General features: G+C 47.2%; 1 protein-coding gene across 1 annotated transcript in view; it reads right to left on the bottom strand.

Annotated features, from left to right (window-relative positions):
• Window positions 1-23,466, bottom strand: part of LOC144137589 (death-associated inhibitor of apoptosis 2-like) — a 176,353-nt gene that overhangs the window by 116,162 nt on the left and 36,725 nt on the right. Inside the window, exons 3-5 of the mRNA XM_077669512.1 lie at window positions 21,258-21,357; window positions 5,275-5,676; window positions 982-1,115 (exon numbers count right to left, since the gene is read on the bottom strand). Coding sequence (XP_077525638.1) covers window positions 982-1,115; window positions 5,275-5,676; window positions 21,258-21,357 — 636 coding nt within the window. The remainder of the gene's footprint in view (window positions 1-981; window positions 1,116-5,274; window positions 5,677-21,257; window positions 21,358-23,466) is intronic.

Raw genomic sequence — 23,466 nt, 5'->3', positions numbered from 1 at the left:
GGTTCGGGTTCGGGTTCAATTCTGCGAATATAACGGTGCGGTTCCGCTTTTCGGTCCGGTTCGGGTTAGACACCTTTGTCATAACAACTCATCATGTGCACTTTTGAGAGGCGTTCTCGTGTTGGGCCTCTCAGTTATACATACACTCTCACCTACGTTAGCATTCTGACTTTACCAGTCCAACCATAAAGAAAGACTACCCTTGAAACGCCTCTTCCCAACATCTCTTTGCTATCTGTCTTTTTGTTAGCTGACATAACCTCACAATTATCACTCACCCCCGACTTGTTTTCGCTACCACCTGTCGAAGTCCTGCCAGTACAGGGGATTTTAGTTCTAACCGCTGCGAAAGTTTTAGTGCGGAACACTTTGGCGCCCACTACTGTAATTTTACGGCGGCGTTGTCCGCGTTGCCTAGCGAATGAAGAAAGAACTGAAGATGGAAGGAAAATGGCGGAGGGAAGTGTGGCGAAAGAGTGAGGGGGAGGCGCTCTCCACGGTGGCGCATGGCGAAAGTGTCAGGAGGAGGCAGTGAGACCTGCTGGGCGATGGGGACGCGCTGCGAGATAACGCCATTGGAGAGCGTGCCCTCTTGCGCTCGGCGATTACGAGTTCACTTCCTGAGACGCAGCTCGCGCCGCCAACGCAGAGGCTTACCCTTGCTGACAATTTTGCGGGAGGCACAAACGCGATTTACAAAATTCTGGGCGGCAGCGACGTGCTTCGCGATAACGGCAGTGTAGCGTGCGCCGCCTTGCGTGTGCGGATGCCGCGATCACTTCCTGAGACGCAGCAGCCATGCACCGTGGCAGTTTGCGCTGCGGTCAAACTTTACGTTTGGGAGTATAGTACATAAGGCAGTTTTTATTACTTCCCTTTCCATTACCGATGCTTTCTGATGGAATCCTTGCACTGACGAGTGGTGTCCCAAAATGCACGAACACTGTGTACCACTGTAAAACAAGCCTCTCTAGCGCTCACCTGTTGGCATGTTCGCCATCCAGTACGAGGTTCAGCAGGAACGGGCAGCACGGGTAGTGGCGTGCATGTTCCCAGAGGGGGTCGTCCCCAGGCTCCCAGCCGTGCACCACGCCCCGGCAGAACGCACAACACACCTGCACACGCACCATCGAGTCTTCCAACCGAATCTTTTTTCGACTGAATCGTATATTATTAATAATATATTGACTAATATATTGAAAGGTGACATGAAGGACTTGAAAAGTTAAAAGCCGATCAGCTCACTGTTAGTCGTCTACAGGGTACTTACCAAAGTAATCGCTAAAAGAATTTCTACAACCTTAGATTTCAGTCAACCTAAAGAACAAGCAGGGTTTTGTAAAGGCTATTCAACAATAAACCACATTCACAGAATCAATCAAATGATAAAAAAGTGCGCAGACTATACTGAACCCCTATATATAGCCTTCATAGATTATGATAAAGCATTTGACTCGGTCAAAACAAACCTCAGCAGTCATTCAGGCATTACGAAACCAGGGTGTCGATCAGCATTATGTAAGAATACTAGAGGATATCTACAATGGGTTTACAGCTACCATCATCCTCCATAGGGAGAGCAGTAAAATACCTATAAGGAAGGGTGTAAGACAAGGAGACACAATCTCTCCAATGTTATTCACAGCATGTTTACATGAAGTATTCAGAACATTGGATTGGGAACAGGTGGGAGTAAGGGTTAATGGAGAATACCTGAGTAATCTCAGATTGGCTGATGACGTTGACTTGCTAAGTAACTCGGGGGACGAATTGCAAAGCATGCTTACCGCACTGGACAAGCAGAATAGAAGCGTGGGCCTGAAAATTATTACGCAGAAAACCAAAGTAATGATCAATAACCGGACAGCACAGCGGTTTGAGATGCGTGGCGAAGCAGTGGAAGTGGTAAGCGGATATATCTACTTAGGCCAACTTGTGGCCTAGGGTCCCCAGCATGAGGCAGAAATAATTAGACGGATAATAATGGGGTGGAGTGCATACGGCAGACATTCTCAGATAATGAATGGCAGCCTACCATTGTCCCTGAAGAAGAAACTGCATGACAGCTGCATTTTACCGGTGCTCACCTACGGGGCAGAAACTTGGAGGCTCACTAAGAGGGTGCAACTTAAATTGAGGACAACTCAGCGAGCAATGGAACTGAAGATGATAGGTGTAACATTGAGGGACAAGAAGAGAGCGGAGTGGGTCAGGGAACAAACGCGTGTTGAGGACATATTAGTAGAAATTAAGAAGAAGAAAAGGACGCGGGCAGGGCCTGTAATGCGCAGGCAAGATAACCGTTGGTCATTAAGGGTAACAGAGTGGATCCCCAGAGAAGGCAAGCGCTGCAGGGGGCGGCAGAAAGTTAGATGGGCAGATGAAATCAAGAAGTTTGCGGGGATAAATTGGTCGCAGTTAGCACAGGACCGGGGTAATTAGGGAAGAATGGGAGAGGCATTTGCCCTGCAGTGCGAGTAGATAGGCTGGTGATGATGGTGATGATGATGATGATAATGACAGTCACTTTCTCTACTCAGTGTGTGGTATCAATTTTACCAATGGGATACAATGAAATCAGACGGCAGTTTTAAAGCAAAGCTTCATACCTCTACCAGCCAACGATTCCTTCGTGGCGTGTGGGACAAGAAACACCGAACGCGGATGGAGAGCGGGAGGACGGTTTTTATTCCCGGAGCCCAGTGTAGGTTGCGCTGCGATAGGACGCTATTGCTCAGCCTTTCCCGCGCGCACCTGCCTGCTCGCACCGGCGGGCGCGTTAGAGGGAAGGCTTTGTTGTCTGCTTTAGCAACGGTTGTTTTTGGCCTGCTCTGGTGCGCTTCGCGTCCATTGCGCGCTTCCTCCGCACGGCTTGATTAACTTGTTCGACAGCACCTCCTGGGTAACCCGGACTCAACGCAATTAAGTGGTCGTGTGGCAAAGATACGTTAACGATCGGTTTCCAGGGCGGGAAAACACAATGTAGCGATCACATACATACCGACTTCTGGCCACCCGAGAAACGCTATCTCTCGCGCACTACTTGCCACGAATGGGATTCCGTTTGCTAAATTGGGGAATACCAATTCGGCTGTGTATTAACAAGTATTACATAATACGAAAGGAGCAACTGGATCAGATAAATTGCGATTATAAAAGTTTCCTCAGCTTTCTCGCAATTCTCAAACTTAGTAAACTAATTTAAATAGGTATAACTGGCAATCGCTAAGTCACATGCCGAATTGTTTCGGTGTCTGAGCTTGTGTCGAGCTGTGGTGCAGCTCCTGGCTAGCACATCTGGATGGGTAGGATCCGCTGTCTCACCCTCCGAAGGACGATGCTTTGCGTTTTCTTTCTGCCTACGCACGGCAGGACTACAGCGATGGCGGCGTCCGCCGCTCCAGCGTTCGGTACGCCGCCCCCGTGAATTCCTAGTAATGGCTGGCAGAATATCTGGTTTGGCTCTTTGTAGAGCCACGTGTCTGAATTCAACTTAACTCGCATGGACAATTATTGTGGGTGTCGTCTAAAGCTTTGCTTTCCAACCACCTTCACAGCGTGGATTGGAGCCAATTTTTTAGTGTATAGAATTGCTGTAGCAAATTCTTGTGGTGAGTGATGGTCATTTGAGTCATTTTTAACTGCAACAGATAATTTCAAAACGTCTGTACTAGTCTTATATGCCAAAAGGTACCAATCTACGAGTTGCCCATCCTCGGTGGATAATGGATAAAATGGTGCACGACCCAGCCATTCGAGAGCAACTGACATCACACAGGAAATTAAATGGGAATCAATTGCAAATAGAAGCAGCTCAGTGACTATACTTTGGGGCACGCCTGAGAGGAATGTAGTCGAATGTGATTAGGAGGTGCCCATGCTGATATGTTGGCCTGCTTCGGAAAGATAGCGATTGAGTCACTGGGTCGTTTGTTCGCAGTATTAGCAGAACTTTATTTTGAATTAATACTAGGAAAACCCGGAAAAGTACCTTGCGGAAATAATCAAGATAACGTAAATTCGTCCACCGTTTTTGAGTAAAATCTTGATTTTATTTGTTATGTGGATAAGCTGAGTCGTTCTTGCTGGTCCACGCACAAATCCATGCAAACTGGTAAAAAAGCACGCGAGTTTCTAAAAGCATGCCAGCATTCAAGCATGCCCGCTTTTAAAAAGAAGCTGGCATGCATGAAAGGAAAGTATTCCAATAATTTACTGCCAAATGTGCATAGAAAAGAAATGGGTCCGTAACGTAGGGAAGAGCTTGTCTCCAGCTTTGTGAATAGATTGAACATTTGCAAATTTACAATCACCCCGAATTGCGGTTCGGCGTATAGCTTCACAATATTACAAATAAAATTTGCGGCTACATTCAGCGTACTGAAAAATAGCTATTGGGAATTTCACCAGTGCCCCCGAATTTTTTAATGTCCGATGTAGGTGGGCTGAAAAAGTTCCTTGTGCAATTAATGCTATACGAAATAATTCCATGAACTTTATTTGAAATCAGACAGCTATGCTGTTGCTACGTTGAAAAAAAACGGTTAAGCGTGGAGCTATGCTCGTCGAATTATCAATTGCTGTTCACCGTCTATGCTTAGGCTAGTGACATGCTTCTTCTTTATTATAATGTGCATCCACAGCTATTTTGGGTCCTTGACAACGAAATCATATATTTCAACACCAACAATATTGTATTTAAAACTGCAAATTCTGCTTCAGAGTTTCAAGCGATGGTAAACTGTTCGACATGGTATCGGAAAAGTAAGGCTCCCTGTTTTTGCTATATCTTGCCGTTATCGAGAAGCGGCAGTTATTTTATATTTTGGTTTAGGGTTGAATATCTTTTAATGCACACTGTTCTGTTCATTTAAAAGGATCTAATAAAGAGGACTGTTGGCAATATTCGTGAGAGTGTAAGTATTCTGCTATAAAAACTCAGTATCCTTTCGCCTTGGGCTTTATTAAAATCATGACTGGTTCACGACGTTTTGTTTTCAATTGTGTCAAGTATGTGGTAAGATTGCTTAAAACGCGTGCCTCTTCACGGTATGGCGTGCCCTGAAAAATGCCTTCGGTAGTGCCAAACTCTTCGACTTCATAGGATAAAAAAATTGGGTCAAGGACGGAAGTACTGTTGGATGTAGTTAAATATCATATGTAAGATTTGTGGCTAAACTGTGCGTAGGAATATGCATAGAAGTGACCTTTATGCCACAACGTACAAACATAGCGCCAATGAATCATGGGGGATACAAACGAAGGGGCGCTCACCCTGTCGTCATCATGTAAATAGTAGAAGCCGGCCTGAGACAGTCGCCGGGGAGGCAATAAGTCCAGTGGCCAGTCATAGAAAGTCTCCAAGCGTGCCTCCTCTGACGCCTTCAGACGCTGAAGAAAAAACGCATCCACCTCCGTGGGTGGTCGCTGTGACGGAGGCAGCACGCAACTGACCTGCATATGCCTCGCGACATCCCCAGCGGTTGGCGAGCGGGCGCCTCCGACGGAAGGCCCTTGCGCCGACGGAGGAGCACTTGGGATGGATCGCACAAACGCACAGTTGGGGCTAGCTTGTCGATGCCTCTGGATGACCCTGTCCGCAACCTGCCAGTCCGAAATCACCACTCCACAAGAGAGGCATTTCGTGCTCGAACCACCGATGTGTACGAAGCCACCCTGCAAAAAAATTGAAGAAGTCAAGAGAATGGATGCGCTGTCCTCCAACTGACAGACTTGTCCACGGTTTTAAACTGGTCCTGAAGTGTATCTCACCCCTACTCCTGGAATCTTTATCTTATTGGGAAGGCAAACTGGGTATGCCTATTGTGAAAGAAGTTACACCTGGTTAGGCAGCGCATTAAGAGAGCCCTACATTTCATTAGTTGGAGTGCATTCACCTGTTTATTGGTAGAGAAATTTTCTTAGGCTTCCGCATGTAATGGTGCGAACTGCTGCTAGATCCATGAAATTGATGGGCCTGCGCGTGGTGCTTAGAGAGCGGTCTATTTTCTTAGTGATGCAAGTCTAATTTGACTCATTGTATTACACATTGATGCAAAAGAATTGTTCTCTGGAGAACCTTGAGGAGTTATTTTATCAAATCACCAAACTTGAATTATTCTAGTTAGAAGTGTAATATCGCCGTCGCGAACCATCAAACAATATTAAAAGTAATGGAACAGGTAATGCGGCAATGAATTACTTGATTACTGCAGATACAGCTTTGAAATGGCCACTTTGCTAGGCTACCAGTGCTTGCCTCCTTTACATTAGCCAAGACACCATCGTGTTAGATTTACCACGTGTAATAGCGGTTAGCTGATTTACTGAGATAATCAAAATGCTTCAAATACAGCAGAGATGCACAAAATGTGCGAGGTTTGGTAGGAAATAACCACGATTTCTTGATTTAGAAAACTTCCTAAAATACGAAATACGACGTTCACTTCCTCAAACATGATGTAAAATTTTATCATTACATGGCTATAGGAAGAGAGTAAAGTATTTTGCATTGGGGAAATCGGTGGGTTAGCCAGCCGCGTCTAGCCAAGACTTTCAGTTTCAGTTTCAGTTTCCCTTTATTATACAAACAGACGAAATAACATAGCATTAGTATACAGGCAGGGGTCCCATAGTGAAAAACACTGCCGATGAGACTTCTGATGGTTAATAACAAAATGAATATTAGGTGCAGTCGCTGAACAACAAAGAGTGCGTAAGGATTATACAATTGAAAAACAAATTATTAGGCCACGAACTCTCAGACTAGTGTTGACAAGTCGGATAAAAGCATGAGTAAAAATGCTCAGACTGGGCGAAAAACTAATACACTTACAGAGGCAGGCACACATGTGGTTACAGGCACATATACAGAAATACACATATCTATAGTTATAGAGTTTAATGTATTTTCAGCAGCTAATACAGATTTTTTCAAATACATGGTCGCAAACACATATACGCATATTTGTAAGGTTTAGGATATGTAAGGTGCACCAAACATGACGTGTTATGATGGGTCAAGTGAAGAACGAAGTAAGCGCTTAGATGACTTGAGAGATCGGGAGGCTTTGAAAATGTACTCCAAGTCATTCCACTGCTTAACTGCGGCAAATTCAAAAGTATGCTTTCCGTAGTTCGTACTTATTTCTGGGAGTTTAAAATTGTTTTGCTCTGAAAGTCGGATGTTATTATGGTTAGACAGATCCCCTCTACCTATTATATAAACGAGATTTTGGTTGTTCAACAGACGGTATACCATAATACTTACACTAAACGTTATGAGCCTATCTAGAGGAAAAATATTAAGTTTTTGATAGAGAGAAGCGACACGGGAATTATAAGGGCTACGAGTGATAATGCGAAGTGCTTGGTTTTGGATATGTCGTACTGGTTCTAAATGAGCTTGGTAAGTCAGACCCCAGGCTTCGATGCAATATATCAAATGGCTGTGAATAAAAGCATTGTACAGTGTAAGCAGTGTTTGCGGGCGAAAGTAATAGCGGGCTTTGATAAGTACTGCTATGCCTTATGCCTAATGCCATATGCCATATAGACCGCTTTCTGAAGCGGTGTACTCAGTTTTAGCCGCAAACTTTACATAATTTGCGGGTGCGTGTGGCCTTGTCTTTGAAAGCACGTCGACTAGTAAAAAAATATCCGTGACTAAGTGCCGTTATTCAAACTCTAAACAAACCTCAGAGTAATTAAGACACGGATTTTACTGAACGTGCAACCTGCGAACAGCCCTTGTTTCACAATCGCGAACACGGACACCAGAGGTTTTAACAAACCACACAGGCTGCAAGGTCACAGGTTTCTCCTTCAAAGCTGATATTTAGGATGAAAGACAGTACACGAAGTACCTGTCTGTGTCGCCGTCCACTAAGAGAAAAAAGCTCTGGCGCCGCAGCGGCATGCTTATTTATGTACCACCCTTTTTTTTCAGAAAAGTACACTTTCCCGACACTGCGTCGAAGAACGGAGCGAGGCAGCAGCCACTCACTATCTTACCAACACATTTCTGTTTAAACAATTATTTAGTACATAGTTTTAAAAGTTGTTGTGGTTCTCGGAGGACCAAAATTGTGGTATTTAACAACTTTATTAACGAATTTATTAAGGTGCCATTGCCTTAGTAATTTTCAAATGGGTGTTTTCTCTCTTCATGGTCGGTGGCCAAATGGCCAGACTTGAAGGTGGGTACCTAATGCTTGTTCTAGGAGCATGGTTTGCGGCGGATGTTTTGGTGGGCTTCTGGTCGCTTTTCTAGCCCATAGAAAGCTACATTCAATCAATCGGCCCATGCTATAGATTATTCAATGAATTCGTATGATCATTCTCGCTCAGAGAACCGTGCTAGCAGCACATACTCTCCCAACAACCTTGGCCAACACTTTCGTGGAACTCACTCCCAAGAAAATATTCTAACCCTCGTCGTCGCTCTATACATGCTAAACTTTATATCCTAATCTTTTTGTCATGGCCATTGATTAGCAGGCCCTCTTTGCATCTGTAGGGGAGTTTAAGAAACACCCGACCCTCCTCCCATGACAGGGACCTACATGCGAACACTGAATGGCGCGCCTACCTTACCCAGATCCCGGAACCCACAAGATCTGTGAAGAGCGCAGACACTGCCAGCTTTGGCTAGGGCATATCGGAATACGCATGTCTTCAGGGGGTTAGAGATGCGCTCCGGCTGCCGGGTGGCGTTAAATTACTACTTGATACTGACCTATATTTATTTATTACAAGAATAAATTTCGATCGCAGGAGCTAGTTATGCGCGACAGGAACTGGTGTAAATCAATCTAATTCGCGCCTAAAACCAGCCGCAGATATGACACGGTAAAGACTACACCAAGTCCTGGTTCCACTAAATGCTGATTTGTTTATTATGCCGATTATATGCTACAACAGCTTGGCACGGTAACACGGGTACGGTGCACTAGAAGGTGGCCTATTGATATAGCGCGTATAGGGCCATGCGATAAAGTTAGCGGGAAAAGCGGACGTCCAATTTCAAATCTGCCATACACTACTATGAATAATATGAAACATTCTATCCATGTACAGATCCGCAGTCTTTAAATAAAAATTGTGTTCGATTTTTTCTTCACTTTCGCATGTGCAAACAAGGCCAACCTGTGACGCAGCTTTAACCAAGCAGTACGCTGTAGTTGAACATGTAACACCTCTAATGCTTTAGCTCGAACAGGCCAAATTGGTCCACCACTTGTATTGCTCTGAACTCGTGCCTACCACGCGCAGACACTTTGGTGAGGCCCGACATATGGCGCAGTAGAACTTCAAAAATGCATTCGAAGCATGTTGATGTTCGTTTCAGGAAGCCAAACTCTTCTCATACGCCGAAAGCTTTTTGGGCTGCCTAGTTTTATAACGTAGTCATCGACGTGACTTGGTACAGAGGTTACGGTGATCGAGAAGGTATTCAGTGTCCAGGAAAGACGGTGTCAGACATGTTTAGACGATAAAGCATCGTAATCGTCGGAGCTGCTCTTCCGAGTTTTCCTCACTCTCCGCGAAGTCCACATTGCTACGGCTTTTTGACGAAGCTTGTGGATTGGGCTACAGCGAATGGATGAAACGTAGTGGTTGAAACGTTTGGTGCTGGGACCGTTGGTACGTATTTTGAAGAACGACGGCACCCAGCTTTGAACATGCATTCACAAAATAAGAGCAGGACAACACACGCGCGCAAACACACGCATGCACACACACGCACACACACACAGACACGCATATGCACACGCACACACGCGCATGCACACACACACGCGCGCACAGGCACACACGCGCATGCACACACACACGCGCATGCACACACAGACACACACACACGCACGCACGCACACACACACGCACACACGCGCATGCACACGCACACACGCGCATGCACACACACACACACACACAGACACACAAAAACATACAGAGCAGGACAACAAAACCTTCCTTCACAACACTAGGCTGTGTGTTGTCCTGCTATCTCTTGTGTACGCGTCTTCAATGCTGGGTTCCGTCATTCTTCAAACTTGCTGAACTCCGGCTAAAGCAGGAGAGAATTTCGGTTATATAACTAATGCGCCGTCCTGGCAATGGAACCGGGGGCGTCAATGGGAAAACCCTGCAATTCGAGATTCTTGTTCGGGCAGCGTCGGTTGATGTCCAGGCTTTTTAAGTGCTCGTACAGCAAACGACAATCATGGTGAAACTAAGCGCAAAAAAAACTAGGGGCAAAAGATACAACGGTACGCCACGCGTTTCACGATAAACCCTTACCAATTCGCCCAGCTTTCTTTGCAAACGACAATCAAGCGTTTGTCAGAAGTCACTGTTACTCGGGGTGAGGTGTTTCACCAGAGATGGCCGGAAGTGTGACGATGATGAAGATTATGTCGTAATCATTTGTCTCTATGGGGCGGGTGGACACCGGAGGGGTGTTTGAGCCGGTAACTAAGAAAAATATGGAAAAAGAAAAAAAGTCAGCGGAGCCTAAAAAAACAGAAATTTGTTGAAGAGATGTATTGCGAAGGAGATCCACTCGTGAATGCATGCACATGCACACACCTGATGATCTGTGCACGCCCACCCACCAACACGCACACTACAGGCCTGATTCATACTCGGCACATAGTGGGCCGTCACTCAATAAGCAGCTGTTTGAGGGCCGCAACCGCAGACCATTCAACCGTGGTGTATCAAGACCGCCTTGTACCCCGTGCAATGAGGGCGTCGTCAACACATGGCTTCCTTATCTAATATTTTCATTCCTACCTTTACAGATCAATGAATGCTTTCTCTTAATCTCCCTCCCTCGCTCCCTACCCCCCTCTCTCTCTCTCTCGAGCCGCTCCACCAACATCTTGCCCATAGGTCGGCGTACTCACTCGTGAATACACTCATTTGTACTCATTTGCACTCAAACTCACGAGTCAGTATGATGATGAGTGAGTACACAGTACACAGCCAGATTAAAAAAGTGAGTACGATGGCGATCGAGTACAGGAGTAAGTCCACTGCCCGTGCGTACAGTACTCATGAGTACACTACTCATGAGCATGAGTACTCAAGAGTACAGTATTAATGAGTATTAGTACTCATGCGTATATAGTACTCGAGTAGTACTCATGAGTACACATTACTCATGAGTACATAGTCCTCATGAGTACAGTACTCATTAGTAGAATACTCATGAATACTGTATTTTCGAGTGCTTGCACTCGTGAGTACACGCACTCCTGAGTACAGTAGTGCAAAGAAGTTCTATCACGAACTAGAGTCTGGACGCGCGTGTACGTGCACGAACTCGAGTCTGGACGCGCAAACATTTAGCGGTGCCGCTGTGCAGCTTAACTCTGAAGGATTGTAAAATCAGACAACGAAAATTGCACCTCCCTTCTTTCCATGTCCCTGTTTGGCGCTGTTATCGCTTTTCGGCGGTCGCTCGTTAAGGGGTAGCGGTGAAAAGGAAAAAACGAGAGGGTGAGGTCCCGGCGGAAAGTGCAGCCGCAGTGACTGTTTTTACGGCACGTGTTGATTGGCGCAGTTATTTTTGTGTAGAAATACGCGACCTTGGAACACGTATTTCGTTCCGCTTGTTCCGTTCAAGTTGCTTTGGGGGAGGCGGTGGGGGCTGCTAAAAATGCAGGCACTACGAGCACCGAAGTCGCCCTTTACGGTCTTCAGCAGTTTCCGTAGACGCATGGCACGCTGTGTAGTCGTTTGTGTAGGAGCTGTGTTGGAGCGGGTCTGGAGCTGCCGATAGATGACCGCCAAGGATCGGGATAGAGATGGGCCAGGAGGAGGAAACATGGCACGCTCCAAGCTGTAATGGGCGAGGCTGTCCCCGTAGGGGCGAGCCTGTCCCGTAAAGTGAATACATCACTATCATTGGCGGCGCCATCGAGCCCTCGGAAGACCAAAGCTCGAGCAGCTTCGCGGGCCGCTGAGTTTCCAGGTAGCGCGGTATGGGCGGGAGCCCAAACGAGAGTGAAAGAGCGGGATCGAATGTTCTGTGCGTTCAAAAGGACTGATGACGTTGCTGGGGAAACTCTTGCGTAAAGGAAATTTAGGATGGCTGATTTAGAGTAAATGATAACAGTTGTTTGACGGTGGGGACTGTGGTTCATTGCCAACGCGATGGTGATCTCTTCTCCTGCCATGAGGGATGTCGTAAGTAAGGAGGGGGAAACGAGCTGGACTTGTTTCGAGTCAACGACCGTGGCTACAGCAGCCGCTCTGGTAGGATAGGTTTCTGCATCTGTGTATAGAGTGGTGGAGCCTGGAGGGTACGCCTTTTCAATGGCTTTCGCGCGAGCCAGTCTGCGATCCTCATTGTGTACGGGATGCATATTTCGCGGAAGAGGTTTGATTCGGAGTGTCTAGCGGATGAAAGGGGGATGTCTACCAATTGCTGATAGTTGGAGGTGGGTGGGGAGAGTCCTAAGGAAGAAAGCAAGTGCCGACCGGTGTGACTCTTAGTGAGTCTTTCTAATTGGGCGGTGCGTTGCGCCTCAACTATCTCGCCAAGGGAGTTGTGGACACCCAGTGCAAGAAGGCGGTCGTTAGAGGTTTTTGGAGGGAGTCCGAAGGCTACCCTGAAGCATTTACGTATCAAGCCGTCAATTGTGATTCGTTCGGTTAGCTTCACGGTTAGGAAGGGGGTGGAGTATGCTCTTCGGGACAGGACAAAGGCTTGTATGAGTCGAATGAGGTTGCCCTCCTTGACACCCTTATGCTTCGAAGCTATTCGAGATATTAGTCGCGTAGTTTGATATACCCCACGTTAAAGTTCTCGGATAGTGTCCAGGTTGTGTCCCTTGCTATGGTTGTGTCCCTCCATGGTAGGTATGATGTTGCCTGATTGGGTGGTAATCGAGATGTTTGGGGGGTCATGTGCATTGGGCCGAAAGAGGAAAAACTCGGACTTTTGTGGCGAGCAGGAGAGGCCGCGGCTGGATGTGTATGTTTCGATCATTTGGGTAGCTGTTTGAAGGGTGTCCTGAATGTGTCCGTCCGTACCCTTGGAGATCCAAAGAGTGATGTCATCTGCGTATAGAAAATGATGGAGGTCCGGTAGGGTCGATAGTAACGGAGGAAGGTCTTTCATGGCGATATTGAAAAAAAAGGGTGGTAGCACCGACCCATGGGGAGTGCCAGTGGTTCCTAAACAGATTGAAGACGTTTTAATGGGACCCAGGTAGAGTGAGCGTTCTGTCTGATAGAAAAGAACGAATATAGTTGTAAGTCCGCTCTCCCAAATGTGACTTCATTATAACCGCGAGAATCGCCGAATGGGAGATGGTGTCTTTTCTTTTTTTTTTAATTGCGACAGTATGCCCTTTGGCATAAGTTCCTACAGGTACAAGTTTGCACCCGTTTCCCGGATGAAGTCCAGAAGACAGCGGTGGTGGGGCCCCCACAGCCATCGCTGAAGATCGGGAGGTCTCCCCGGATGCAAGCCTGTGCCGCGAAGGTGCCGGGATCTCGCTGCACTCAGTGAAGGGCACGTCCATAGTAGGTGGTTGGTGTCGGCTTCTTCGGCAGGAGCCGTACAGAAGGGGCAGGTCGTGGAAAACGGGGCATGGTATTGCGGTGGCCACGCCCGGGTTACCGCAGGAGAGAGGGCCACCCCAACTCGTAGTCTACGCAGCAGGACCTCCTCCCAGCGAGCGAGCCCACTGGGAAGGTCTGTTCCACACGGTGGGATGAGAGCACGTGTGGCGCGACGCAGATCTTCCTTTAGTTGTACAAGTTGGTCATATGGGTCAGTTGTCAGCAAGGGCAGGGGCCGTGGAACCGACGTAACGTGACAGAAACTATCTGCCGCAATATGAGCGGTGATAGTATTACGCCGTATCCACGACAGTCGGAGAGGGCAGGGCCACGTGTCCAGCAGGTCGAACGCTAGTGTAAGCTCCAAGCCAAGGATAGCCTTGGTTGTTCGTACAGGAGCAAAAGCCTGGTCAATAATATGGTGCTGGAGGTGGAGCATAACATCCTGGGTGGACAAGTTAGGGCGAAAGCTAAACATGGAGGGCGGAAAGAGATGTGTCAATTTGGCAAACTAGTTAATCAGGAAAGGATAACATCTTCGAAGAGTTTACCCAAACACGATGTCAGTGATATGGGGCGAAGGTGATCTACGTGTGGTCGTTTGCCGGGTTTAAGAATTAGGATCGTTTTGGCAGTACGCCAGCGTTCCGGGATAGAATCAGACTCCCAGCATTCGTTGAAGAGTCGTGTTACATCCTCCACTGATAAATCGTCTAGATTACGTAACATTTTATTTGTTATAAGATCTGGTCCGGGGGCTGATCTGGTGTTAAGCAGCTGTATGGCCGCATTTACCTCGGCCTCAGTTATGAGGGCATCCAATTCACCGTTCTAGTTGCCTCTGTATGAGAGGTGTTGTATGGGTGAACTCTGTTGGACATATTTCTTAGTGATGTAGTCTAGAAAGTCTTGCTCTGATCCTTCAAAGTTGTGAACTAGGTATTGTATGGATTGGGATGGAGCTGTTTTGGTGGTACTGGGATCAATTAGATGGCGGAGGATGTTCCAAGTGTAGTGAAGGGGCCGTGCAGAGTGGGGGCCAATCCGCCGGTACCGGTGGCGTAACGTGCGCGCCAGAGAAAGCAGCATCCAGGAAGCAGGGAAGAAGAAGAAGGACGTCGGAAGCTGTTCGTTTCGGAGGCAGCAAGACGGTCACCCTCGCGGTGTAGGCCCGAGGACCGTCGCCGGCTCTCCCGTCTGAGCCACCACCCGGGCTGTCAACGAGACAACGGCCGACGAGACCACAAGAAGGTGTTGCGCCAATCAGCGTGAGCGGTGTTCCGGTGGCACGGAGCGCGGGCAGCGAGGCCTCGGCATGGCGCAGGCCTAAGCACTTCCGTCCCGCCGCTAGCCATCGGCCACCGTCACGTCCCTGCCAGCGAGAGGGCAACTCCTCATCGACTTCACTAGTCTGCCCCGTCGCCATCCAGAGAAGTACGTCTCCACGTCGTCGCATCAGCGATCGTCTCGTCGTGCGATCGGCGTCGGTGAGCGTGTGACTTTCTTCATGACTTTGTGTACTGTCTTCCGCACTTGAATCTTCCCGCATTTAGTTCGCTCGTGTGCTACAGCGTCTGTTCCGGCTTTCTCCATCATCCCGCTAATATAACGTTGTGTGTGCGTGTGCGAGAACACAGTAGTCACGTCTCGTGACTTTCTATGCGGCCCGGCCCAACATTCTTTACACCAAGTTTTTTTTTTCGAATTGAAATTGGCGTCAATAGACTGGCTAGTCTATTGACGCCAATTCAGAAGTTCAGTGACCATCGACGAAGTTTTGTGACCTAGTTTTGCGGTAATGTTTGTGCGAGTTGACGGGATTCGGTTTACTATGGCAGATGATGTATCCATCCCCGATCTATCCTTGAAAATGTGAATGTACCTTTGGTAGGTAGTACCAGTGTGCTCCAATGAAACGTATTTCAGAGCGGGAAGAGGCAACTTAGCTTCGCTCTGTTTGTCGGAATTTCGGACACGGTTACTTTATTTTCCATGAGGAAAATGTTCATGGTGGCTTGGTATGCTCGGGTGGTCTGATACACTGGTAGTACTGACGCGCGTACCTCGGCTTCGGTGTCACAAGCCAGCGGATGGTCGACAGTCCCCGTCACAAACTGCAAGGGTGCACGAAGAAGCTCTTGCTGGCAGATACCCGTTGGGGAGAGGCGCCTACTCTCCCTGAGAGCCCAAGGGTTGAGGTATTTTTAAGTACCCCTAGGTATACATGAAGCACTTTGGCTTGTCAGCCTTCTAGAAGCCGTGCGTTGGTTATTGTGAGAATCTCGAGGGCAGGCAAGCTGTCCCCAAGAAATCCCTCGCAGAGTGCATTGTAGAACCTGATGAGAGGAGCCACCGAGAAACCTCCCGGGCTGCTGGAGATCATGCGGAAGATCGATGCGTAGGCCTCAAGCTTGTGCCTCAGTTTCCGTATATGTGGGGACCACGTCATGTTCTGGTGAAAGGCGACTCCTAGGAATTTGTAACTTTCAACGTGAGATATAGGAGCGTTTCCGAGTTTAAAAAGATACCGGGAGAGGTCTCGCCCAGTGAAGGCTATCGCAGCAGACTTCGCCGATATTTCGAGGCCACGTGCTGCCAGAAAGGTTCCGATTGAGTTAATGACCTTTTGAAGCTTCGCGCGCAAAATCTGCCGGTTGCTACCTGCGCATCAAATGGGTATGTCGTCAGCATTAAGGGAAGGCGTGCGGCTTGATGGTGATTGGGGTCCATGTTATTAGGTATGGGGGCTACGTGGAAATTCCGCTGGATGCCATCAGGAATGCCTGTTGTCTTGGAGATTTCTCTGACCTCTTCCGTGTAACCCAGATGTTGCAGGAGCGTCCTACCCGTCGGGATCGGCGTCAGCCTTTCAATCTAGGCTTTTAGTAGGACGTCTATATGTTCTTGGAATGTGTTGTGAACCCCTAAGGCCAGTAGCATTTCTGTTGACGTCCATATCGATAGCCTTAACGCCGTCTTGTACGCTTTTCGTAAAATATTTCAGCAGGTTGCTTTTTGGAAAGGTTCACTTCTGGGAGGGCAGCCTGTATGTAACCCTGCTCACTATCAAGCTGCGCACCAGCTTCAAAGTATCATCGTCTCTCACTCCGGCGCGTCCGCTTGCAATTCGCCTTATCATTCTGGAGGCTTGCGTCGTCGTGGTTTTGAGCAAGAATGGAGTGTGGCTACTCCACTAGTTGGGTTGTATCCGCATCCCTAGTATTCGAACCGTTGCTTTCTTCCGAATATCTTTGCCCTCTAGGTACACCTTGATGCGGAGATTTCGATTCACTGGAACAGTTCGGTTTAACTTGTGTTGCCAATCCGGATTACTTAAAATAATTCTGTTGAGCATTGGAGGCCTCGTTCGTGGGCGTACTATTCGACGCATGTGGCTGATCTCTGTAGCTTTGCTTCCTTTTTCCCTAATGATCCCTTGGTTATCCAGATTTTTATGTCATCCGCATACATGGCATGTCTTATTTCCGGGATGTCTTGCAGCATTCTGACCAGGCCTACCATCGCTACATTAAATAGTAGGGGTGATATTACAGAGCCCTGTGGGATGCCTTTCTTAGGTATCGTGAATTTGTCAGTGCGAGCGTCATTTATGCCAATCGTGGCTGTTCGATTGGAAATGGGGATCAAATGCAGCGCAAGGTGGCGCAGTGGTGTCGGAAGGAACTTAAAAAGCCAAAGAAGCAATAACAAATTTGGCACGCAGAATCGCCGAGCATGTTCAGTTCGCTGTCCATAAAGCAGGTCGTGCACCAGACACCCCAACCGCGGAGCACGAGCCGCAGACGGGACCCTGCCACGAGTGGGTCTTGTGGAATGACCTCCATGTCATCTGTGGCACCGGTCTACTGCGGTGCCGTCTGAGCCGTGGGAGCCACTTTGTACGGCGCCCGTCTTCACAAACGGTACCTGACGAGAGCACTGCCTACCGTAGCTAAGCGCAGCCACCGGCAGGCGTAAACGCGATGCCGCCAATAGTCGGCGAACGACCACCGAGTCTTCGAAAAACGTGGCTGGCGCCTGCATTCAACCGTGAGCCCTGCCAATTTGTTTTATTCTAAGGTTTAACGCGCCGACGCAACGCATGCGATGAGGTGCACCTTACTGGAGGGCTACCGCTTAATTTTGACCGCATTGGGATCTTTAACGTCCTCCGAAATCTCGTACACACGGGCGTTTTTGCTTTTCGCTTCCATGAAAAAGCGACCGCCAAGACCGGGAATCGAAATCCCTGAAACGTTCTTAGCAGCGAATGAAGCACTGTGTTCTTCGACCACTGCTTGAACATACGCGCCTTGCCGGTAGCAGGAAGTCCGGGCTGCTAAAAAGTGTAGGAGCATCGTAAAGGAAGGAGACACGAAGGTGGGGTATTGGAATAAAGAAAGGTGTAGGACGGAATGATGTATATGATCGGAGTGGAAGATTGTGGTGCACCGGGACAGAGTGGGTCGACAATGGAAGAAATAGAGTGCAGCGGGAATGGGACGCGGAGGATTTAACAGGGAACGAAGTGGAAGTGCTGTAAGCAGCGCTTGAAGGCGAGGGGAGCGCTGTTTAGGAAGGACCAATGCCTTTGTCCCTAAAGAAGAAAGTGTATGACAGCTGCATCTTACCAGTGCTCACCTATGGGGCAAAAACTTGGAGGCTCACTAAGAGGGTGCAACTTAAATTGAGAACGACTCAGCGGGCAGTGGAACGAAGGTGATTGGTGTAACATTAGGGGAAAGAAGAGAGCGGAGTGGGTCAGAGAACAAACGCGTGTTAAGGAGAGGGTTGTAAGAGGAAGCGAATTCGTGGTAGTGTCCGTATTGGAGCGGTGAGGCGGTGAAGAAAACAATGGTACCGAAAGAATCAACGGAAGAGGGAGTAAGGTAAGGAGGGTAGAAAAGCTGTATGGGAAGAGGTGGACGTTCTGTGGGAAGGATGTGGCTGAGCTGGATGAGCGAAAACGTGGTAATGAAAATGCGAGCGGAAGCGGAGAAAAACAGGAAGAAGAAGTGAACGAAATTCATGAAGGTAAAAGGCATAAGACCCCGGATAAATGATAAAGCCGGGACGCAAAGAGGTGCGGATGGGTAAACGGGAATTAGAATAGAAGGGGTCGAGGAAAATAGCAGCGAGGGGCTGGAGGATGAAAACATGATGCGCAAGGAGAGATAAGGGCAAGACATGAGGAAGAAACGGTGGGGATAAAGGACATTGAAGTGAAAAAGTCAATGTGGAGATGAATATATGACAGCAACAAAGAATTAGAGGAAGAGCAAGGGTCTTTACAAAACGAAGTTTGGAGTGAGGGAGAGAAATGAAGCGAAAAGGGTTGTGGCGAGAAGCAGCAGTTTTGTGGAGGAGAGCGAAATCAAGGAGAGCGGAGCTTACAGTGAATAAAAGGACTATCTATTTCCCCAATCGCACAGAAGCTGCGCTTCCTATACGGTGAAAAGAATCAATTAAACACTTCGATAGTTGGCCAAACATAGTGATATGCAATCGAATAACACCGAAACAATGTTTTTTAGAAAAAAAAAATGTTCAGAGCCCTGCGTTTTTGTTTAGCACATAAGTAAACAAATACCACTCGAATGGACTCAAAAAGCTCTTAGATTGCAATGCTCGAAACACGGCCATTGCAAGACGAAATGCGCGATGGACTGCGTAGGGATGGTTTAATTAGCGAAGCTCTAACTGATCCTACGCTGATCCTACGCTGCCTGCTCCTCCAAAGTGCGTACGACGAGTTACCTACGAATTTCGAAGTATTGTACACGTTTTGTAAAAATTTCCTAGCCCGATTCCAAGCTTTCTGGACCATAGAGAATTCAAAGAAGCACCTTTACCTCTCAGCGCAAAAAAAAAATTGTTTAATTACAGATAGAAAGGGGGTTTTTTCTCTAGCTTTCCGGCATAAACGTTTTAGCTTCGCTCGAAACGGAAGCATTGAATTTTTGCGTCCTGCGTGCTTTCGCCATTGCCTGGAAAGTTTTCACAAGGACAGTACGTGCGACCGCCGTTTGCCATCGTCGCATTGACCCTACAAGTGCCCCTGCACGCCGGCCGCCCCTGCACGCCGTTATCGCTTCGTATGTGCTCGCTGATCTCCTGCTCTGCTATGAGCGAGATAAACCCAGGCAAACTCTTTCACCTTGGTGTCAACACCTCTCAAGGGTTTTTTTTTTTCGATCAGGTTTATGGAGTTCCGAAGGACGAGTTTTCAGCGTGCCCTTTTCGCCTTGCAATATCAAGCTTCGCTTTAAAACGAAATACTCAACCTGAATGCCACAAATTTCAACGGCGGTACTCTTTAGCGGCGGTGTTTAAAGAACTTGTCTAGTGTGGGGAGCAAACCACTAGATAGCGCAGGGTGCTCTTCTGTATATATTACGGAACGGAATGACGCAGGCGGAACGGCCAGATTTATTCAGGATGGGAAAATAACAAGGCCAGCCTAAATGGGTGAATAAAGGAGGAAAGGGGAGAGCATGAAACGTTGTAGGCGATAGAAGAAGGGTTGCTGCATGGAAGGCCTGTCCGAAACACTACGGTCAATCGCTGCCATCGTCATCGAGGCAAGCAGATAGGTTCTGAAGTTAATTGTACCCTCCGCTGTGTTCTCCATCACCAAATTTATACGGAGCCTGTGTGATATAATTTTAATAAAAAAATAAAGGTTTTAGGGTTAAACTATGTGCACATTTAGCGGTAAACTATGAGCGAGAGCCCGTTGACCTTCCGAAATTGCCTCGTCTCGTTCCGAGCAACGCATAGTTCTATGGTTGACATATTATCCGTCTTCCTGCCAAAGTGAACATTTGCAAATTTCTACTTCCCCATATCGCTGTTTGTGCCAATGTTTAGCTCAAAAATGCATGTGCATTTATACCTTATACAGCATTTCGGAGCAGGTTCTTCCTCTTTTAATGAGGAAGAACCTGTACTTGAAGGTGTGCTTGGCTCGCGCGTGGCCTGGAACCTAATACAAAACGTATGTAAACACGCCTAAAATATTTTTTAAAGATGTTTTGGCTTGTGACCAACCGGGGGTAATGTAGTAATTATTTGGATGGGCTTTGATCGTTTCCATTATGTATGATTTATTTTTCAAAATTATTTTACGCGAAACAATAATTTTTTCCCCTCTGGTCAACCATTTCTGCAGCGTGGCATAGTCAGGCCACTTATTGATCGTAGGGTTTACATTAGTCGTCTCGTCAGTGGCTATGCGCTGTGAGAATCCACCAGCCCTTCTCCTAAAATAAAATATTTCAAGTGCCGTATTTACGCGCACATTATGCCGATTTTCGATATAAAGGAACCCATTATTTTCGTCTTCGATATTTTGAATCTTTCTCTCTTACAAAATCCTTTTTGTTTTCAAATTACACACAATAGATGTTTTAAATAAATAGCACCGCGATATTCACTTCAACACATGCTGCATGGTAAACACCTCTTTTATGCCCGAAACAAATGGATGTAAACCGTTACCTCACTCATGCTTAACGGCGTGTTAGTTTCCTTCAATTTTTGGGATAAAACGTGCGTCATAGACGATAATTATGGCAGTTGCATGCCTTTCTGCACGCGCAGAGCATCAGCTGAAATATATTATGACGCTTTGCGAACACGAGAAATTCGATAACGCTTATGAGTTCTCTTCTCACCTGTGCGAGCCGATGCTTGGGCACCGGGGCCTGAGCGGGCCAGTCAATGAAGGAGAAGAGGCGCTGCATCTCTTCGTCTTCCTCCATCGTGTAGACTGCCCTGGGAGAAATATAGGGATAGAAGCAATTTATTAAAGAAGTCCTCGAAGCGAGGGAGGTGGCCGGCAGCCGGAGCTGTGCGGCGATCTTCGTAGACCGGGCTATGATGATCTTCTGTCTCTCCGGGTTACACGCCCAATCCCTTCCCAATAGGGCCTTCCTCGATCACATGCATCCCGAAGTTTATCCCTCTTCCTTTTTCCCACTATGCCGAGACAAGGCTACGCTACATCACATGTGGGCCTGTCCATATGATCCCATCCCTGAAATCAATTCCTCGGAGCTCTGGTAGGCAGCGTTGAGCTGCTCTAACCCGGAGAGACAGAAGATCATCATGGCCCCGACTGCTCTGGGAAGCTGGTCTCCCAAGTCATGGCGGCCAGGAGAGCTCCGCTCCCTGACTTCCAGTGCTCTCTGAAAAAAAAATGATGTTGGGCGCCTGCACCACGCGTGGGCACTAACCGCACTTAGGAATATGACTGTTGCAACGGCGGATGGTTTTAGAGATGATAACTACATAAACTCAGTACGTTGAATGCGAGGGCCAGAGTTATCTACGTAGGCTGAAGATCGGGCCGACAGATTCCAGACAGCATGGTCAAGGGCTCAAAGAATAGAAAACAGCATAAGCGAGTTGGAGACAAGGTGAATAAATTTGCGTGTGGGTTGTATTCGTTTAAGAAACGCGAAGAAGGCGGGAAAAACTCGCACCCCGAAGGCTTCCACAGATCTTTTTTTTATTATTTTACCGCTCGGAACTAAAAGAATGCAACTCCCCAAAACACAGTTGCACAACTAGGATGAAACATTGTATTGCTTGATTTGTACCACATGCCACCTACCACCCTCTGCATATGTACAGCAAACATCGTCTTTCATACAAAAATGCTTGAAGAATGCAGCTTAATCGTGTCCGAGGACGAGTGGTCCACCAAAACCCATTAACCAGTCTTGAGGTAAAACCACCGTATAAATAATCCGCTCTGCGGGGCGAAACCAATAAACACATTTATAAATCACATGTTCAAAAAACGTATTTCCAATGAAAAACTTCCAATAATTGATTTCCAAACGTGTACAATATAACCTAAACTGTGCCCATGGATAGAACGTTTCTCGAAACAGTAATCAAGGCTGGGCTCCAAAACATTGTCGAATTAGCACTCAGCGACGCGCCCACCACCTTTCTGAAATACATCACAGTGGGACGTAAGGGAACATCTGTGTGGCGCGCTGCCAACCGAAATCTCCACACCGCTTATGCGCCGAGAAAGAAAAGCATTACGGCATGCCACATTCGTTACACAGAAACAAGCACCGTATACAAACAGGAATAACGGCAAGCGTCATTTATACATTCCTCGGCAGGATACCATAGAAAAAGAGGCATTGAAACAGTCCAGGAATGCATGAGCTTAAGTTTTTTGGTCTCAGCAAAACTCCAATTTAAAGATGCCACACAAATACCGTGTGCTGCCACAATTATACAGGCAGTGTTAAGAATGTACCTAAAAACTTTAAAGACTTCCGCACTGGTCATACTTTTATATAGAGGAGATGGCCTTGGTCGTAAAGATTGATGTACGGAATTTGGTGCATGGACGAGAATTGAAAGGGAATGAATGGAGTAATGATCAGGCATCATTGCAGGGACAGCAGCTAAATAATCTCAGCAGAGATGCACTGACAAGATATGTAACACTAGCAATCACCTCATTCAAAATCGAGGTGGTATTCTTGGGAGAGACAGAGAGACAAACGTTTAATATACTGATGAGCAGGAGGACGTTCCGAGTATTCTTGGGGAAACACTTAATGCAGAAACTACTCATTCACTCAGACATTCGATTATAGTGTAAAATAGTGTAAAAAGAGACCGGTCTAATACGGGGGGAAGAGGGGGTGGCAGACTATCCTACGAACGTACACGTCATTTACAAAGCTCTCGAACCGGCAAAAGCGCTATATATTCCGTCCTAATATGTCATATAATAAACCTTATCTTGCCGTCATGGTCATTCTCTAAATTGTTCAAACAATCAAACACTATCCCCACATTCAAATAAAAGGGCAAAAAATATCAATAAATATAGGCCAAGTACAATTTTTT

This window comes from Haemaphysalis longicornis, unplaced genomic scaffold, assembly GCF_048455015.1.
Source record: "Haemaphysalis longicornis isolate Haplotype H1 unplaced genomic scaffold, Haemaphysalis longicornis Haplotype H1 scaffold_41, whole genome shotgun sequence".
NCBI classification, from domain to species: Eukaryota; Metazoa; Arthropoda; class Arachnida; order Ixodida; family Ixodidae; genus Haemaphysalis; species Haemaphysalis longicornis.
Note: the sequence above shows the minus strand (reverse complement) of the source record. Positions and strands in the feature narration are given on the sequence as shown.